General features: G+C 45.8%; 1 protein-coding gene across 1 annotated transcript in view; it reads left to right on the top strand.

The window, feature by feature from the left end:
* Window positions 1–5,000, top strand: part of LOC105892183 (voltage-dependent T-type calcium channel subunit alpha-1I) — an 82,538-nt gene that overhangs the window by 1,751 nt on the left and 75,787 nt on the right. Inside the window, exon 2 of the mRNA XM_031569229.2 lies at window positions 4,290–4,423. Coding sequence (XP_031425089.1) covers window positions 4,290–4,423 — 134 coding nt within the window. The remainder of the gene's footprint in view (window positions 1–4,289; window positions 4,424–5,000) is intronic.

The following is a 5,000-nucleotide window of genomic DNA, read 5'->3' as shown; positions in this document are numbered from 1 at the left end:
CTCTAAACACAGCTCAAGAGAATTGACAGTTTTGAAAATAAGAGTCCAGTCCAAAAGCATTACAGAAATGACAGGGTGTCAGCTATTTCATGTGAAACCAGAATAGTAACAGGCACTCACCAAAGCCTCTGGAGCTTTCACATAGGGGGTGTGTTCTGCCATTTAAAGGCTACAGTCCCCCCGTCTTTTGAAAAATGACAAACTCTCCAGACTTACTTAATGCTAGTGTGAAATTTCAGAGGTTAACCGTCACTCAGGAAAGTTCCGCACACTGCGATAATACAGCAGATTAGATTCAACATCATTCTCATTGTGCAAAGTACAGGTACAAAGCCAATTAAATGCAGTCAACATCTAAACAGAAGTGCAAAAGAAAAGCGTGGCCTTGGCTATATGTACAATATAAATAATAGTTATCTGAACAGAGGTTCAGCCTGTGCAAGACTATAATGCAAATGTAACAAGTGCTGAGACGAAGCAGTAATGAGTGTAATAATGCTTAGTGCTGTGGTGTGGAGTTCAGCAGATTCACAGCCTCAGGGGAGCAGCTCTTCCTGGGCCTGCTGGTGCGGGAGCGGAGGCTACTGTAATGTCTGCCGGATGAGAGGAGAGTTAAATGTCCTTGGTTAGGGTGGGATGCATCCTTGTTAAAGCTTTTTGCTCTGCCCAGGGAGTGTGTATGGTAAATGTTCTCAATGCTGGGCAGTTTTCATCATCCACTGGTGAGCTTCACAGTGTGATTTTAGACTCCACCAGTAGTACTGTGGGACACCGGTGAGCTTTGTTAAGACTCGGCAGGAAGTGTTGCGTCTTTTTTTCATCAGAATGGAGGAGTTTCAGGGACCAGGTGAGATTGTTGGAGATGTGGACACCAAGGAGTTGAAAACATGCTACTTGTAGATGGGGAAATGTGCATAGCTCCTAGCCCCCCGCCTGAAGGCCACATGGCCAGGTGCTGGACACCGATCCATGTAGAATGAAACTAGTATGAAACTATACTTTGTGAAAGCTGATTGTCCTTGAAAATGTTTTATGTCTTTACCTGCGCAGCAGAGCCTTTAGGGCACCATAATGCCGTCCATACTTCTCAAACTTTTCAAAAGTCTGAGGCCTCCAGAATGCTTATCCTCCCCTTCTGGCACCATAACACAGATGCTCAGAGATGCCCCGGCAAGATTGAGAGTTTGCAATGACAGTGCCAGCTGCTAATTCAGTGATATGAGAGGTTCCTGATCCATTTGCCTGGTGCCCCAGAAGTTACCCCCAAGGGGGTCGGCCAGCCTCCGTTCACGTGAGTCAGTGGGTTTCGAACCGCTGAGTCTTGACTCAGTGTAGCCAGGACCAGCTGGGAAAGCATCCATATAAAAAAGCGTTTCTGAATGGTCCCCCACCCTCTCTCTCTCTCTCTCTCTCTCTCTCTCCCGCTCTGCCTCCCAGTGAGTCATTGTTTTTCTGTGTGAGTGAACGTACTCAAGGTTAAATATAGTTCGCGTATAGAGTCGACGTAAATAAATAAAGAAACCGAGCCTGATGAATCAAACACGGATGCTGGCTGATATACGTTTTCTTCCTTCGCTGATGTTCCCTTCTCTTGGCAACTGAGGCGAGCGTGCATAGGGCATGCGCGTGACGGGCAGATATTGTTTATCCTCGCTCTTCACCTCTCTCTCACGTTCCTTCTCTCTTACTCAGTTATTCTCTCTCTCTCCCTTTCTTTTTCTGCTTCCCACGTTCTTCTGCTGATCCTCCACTCTCTTTGTCTGTGTGTGTGCCTGTGTGTGTGTGTGTGTGTGTGTGTGTGTGTGTGTGTGTGTGTGTGTGTGTGTGTGTGTGTGTGTGTGTGTGTGTGTGTGTGTGTGTGTGTGTGTTCATTTCCATGCTTCATATCACACGAAGCTTGTTGTGGTAAAATGGATGAGGGAAGTACAGGATCAATGGTAGGAAACCAGCTCATATGTAATCCTGTGAGGTCAGGCATGACTTGGCCATTTTGTGACGACATCCACCTCAGACAAGGCTGGCTGTCACGTTTAAAGCCCACCAATTGCTTAACTCACTTAACACACCTTTCTCTCTAAACCATGCTGCCAACTTTGAACTCAGTGGATTGGTTTAAAAATGTCAAACTAATTTAAACCTCTACATTTTGCCATTCATACTCAAGTCTGAACAAATCAACACACTTTAGTCGAGACGATACTGGCACCTACATCTCACCTGCTCAAGAGACTCTCCACTCTCTCCTCTCTCTACTCTTCCCCAATGTCCCACCCTCATGTCCAACACATTGGATTGGTTTACAACTTACAAATGTTTTCCACAATTCCAGTATCACTCCATCCCTTTCCCCAGTCCTCCTCAGCTCCACCAGGATTTGAAACCTCCTCTGTCCCAGCCACCTGTGGAGCACCCACAAATGAAGCAGCCTTGTAACCATTTCGGGTCACTGTTGGTAAATAATTAAGACCTTTGTCAGGTTTTTAATGGCACACACGACACACTGGAACACACACGTGCATATATGGAGGCGACACAGGACACACACACACACACACACACACGCATGCTAACTAAAAAAACACTGGAAATGCAGTACCCCCCACACCCGCAGCCTTGGAAATATAGCTTACCCCGCATTTCACAACCCTCTCTGTGTGTGCCAGCATGTCATTTTTCAGCCCTACCTTCACATTCTCTAATTACCGCAGTTAGCACTGAGAACATAACACCACGGAAAAAAAAGAAAGAAGAAGAAGACGCGTTTTCTCCCACAGGCTTCATTTTCGAGCGCAGCAGAAATGGCTAAATATGACGGCCATTACGCCTGGCGTCAGCTTGACAGAGGCGTCAACCCAACCCCCCCCCCCACACTCCCCCTCACCTCAACTGCAAATGTGGGATAGCACTGCCTCCTTAATTAGCCCACCCAGGAACTCTTTGACAGCTGCAATCAGCCGTCACTCTGATTGTTATTAGCTAATTAACGGCTTCATTAAAGTTCACGGAAGCCACACACGCACTAAACAAACAGCCGCTGTCACACGTGCTCCGTTAGTGGAGATAAAGCAGTCAGAGATGCTGTCAGTCTCGGAGGCTCTCTGACTGTCACACGTGCTCCGTTAGTGGAGATAAAGCAGTCAGAGATGCTGTCAGTCTCGGAGGCTCTCTGACTTAGGCTGGAGTGGAGTGTGGAGTGGGAGGAGAGCTATTTGATTCTTCTGAGGCCTTTGAGGAAGAACAAAACTGACAGTCGCAAGTAAACAGAAGAGTGAACAGTGGAGAAGTGATTGTACACAATGCGTTTCTGGGAAATAGATATGTTACGTTGAGTCGCTGGCGTGCGGTCAACTTTGTTTGCGCTGCTGTTCTGATCAGTCATTCCAACAAGCAGCACGATTTCAGCCAAATGTCTGATGTTCCATGTCTGAACACAAATCACAATGGCATCATAGAAATATTCACCAGTTCTGCCAAAGCATAATGTTGATCAGATGTTATTCAAATGAGATACACTGCGATTGTTATGATTCTATTCCTCCCCCCCATTTCTCTCCTTTCTTCTCTCTCTCACTCATATTCAAATTGAAGTAGTTTTATTCACCATTCAAACTGGGCAGCCAGAAGCACTGTCCATAGTATTCAGTGAATGGAAATGTGTTATTATATTGAATATATATAATATACTGTATATATATATATTTTTTTTTTAATTTTAACAATAAAGGATAAAGTGCATGTCTCAATCTGTCTCTTTAGAAAGAGTCAGATATCGTAACGGTGTTAATTATCGGACCGGCGTGTGTTATCGGCAAAACATTCGCGCTGTCATGTGAATCCATTATTAAACTGATGTTGTAGATTGTTAATCCATTATTAAACTTAGTATTTTGATTGTTTAACAGAATGGCGAATGTTTGACACTGTCCGATTAACTGACACTGACATAGGTACGCTAGTATTCTAATTTGGGGTGAAATTTGGTTTGATTGTCCCAGAGTTCCAAATACATTTTCTTACTTTGTCTCATCATTAATTTCACTCTGATCTGACTTGGGAAAGCAGTGTTGGTCTGAGATAGATTGTGTTAGTGAATTAGTTAACTTCAGAATCAAATGACAGAGGGGGACTGGTTTCAGGGCTGATCTCTTGAGTTTTCAATGCTTGAAACTTTATTGTGTTTTCAACTCACACAGCTCAGTTTTCAGCCTAGTGTTTTCTCTCTCTCTCTCTCTCTCTCTCTCTCTCTCCCTCTCTCTCTCTCTCTCTCTCTCTCTCTCTCTCTCCCTCAGGCGTTTGATGCCTTCATTTACTTCTTCTTTGCACTGGAGATGGTGGTGAAGATGGTGGCACTGGGGATCTTTGGCCGTCGCTGCTACCTTGGCGATACCTGGAACCGACTGGACTTTTTCATCGTCATGGCAGGGTAAGGCTTCTTCATTCACATCTTCAACTCCTCGGGTCTTGCTCTTTTTGTCCAGGTATCTCCTACAACTTGTGTTTTGGGGGGGGTGCTGACTCTTTGACTCGCTGTAAGTCCTAAAAGATCTCCGTGTTGGACACCACAGCCTCTCTGACTCGTGGAGGTTCTAATTAATTCATGAATTCACTAAGATTTGGCCGTTCACATCTGTTGTGGTTGAGCAAGCGCTTTCCAACTTTCACAAATGGCGTCGTTTCACAGGACATTCAATCCGAACAGGTTTCAGAAATGAACCTCTCACATGGCTCATGAGGGTGGGGTGGTGGGTGATGAAGGACTGACACGAGATAAAACGGTCGTGTCTCGGTGACTCCGACCGCCGCGTGGTCTGAGGCGGCAGCTGTGGCGTGATAGCGGGGTGTGAGATCTGGGGCCCCATGTCAGCAACACTTTCACAGCCAGTTCACTCACACCATGAGGGGAGGCTGTCTGTCCATCGCTGAGGAAACAGGAGAGGAGAGGAGAGGAGAGTAGACGAGAGTTCTGTATGGCAGCTCAGACGCTACAGCGCTCTCAGTGT

Source organism: Clupea harengus, chromosome 1, assembly GCF_900700415.2.
Source record: "Clupea harengus chromosome 1, Ch_v2.0.2, whole genome shotgun sequence".
Taxonomy (NCBI): domain Eukaryota; kingdom Metazoa; phylum Chordata; class Actinopteri; order Clupeiformes; family Clupeidae; genus Clupea; species Clupea harengus.
The sequence above is the reverse complement of the archived record's forward strand: the minus strand, read 5'-3'. Positions and strand labels throughout refer to the sequence as shown.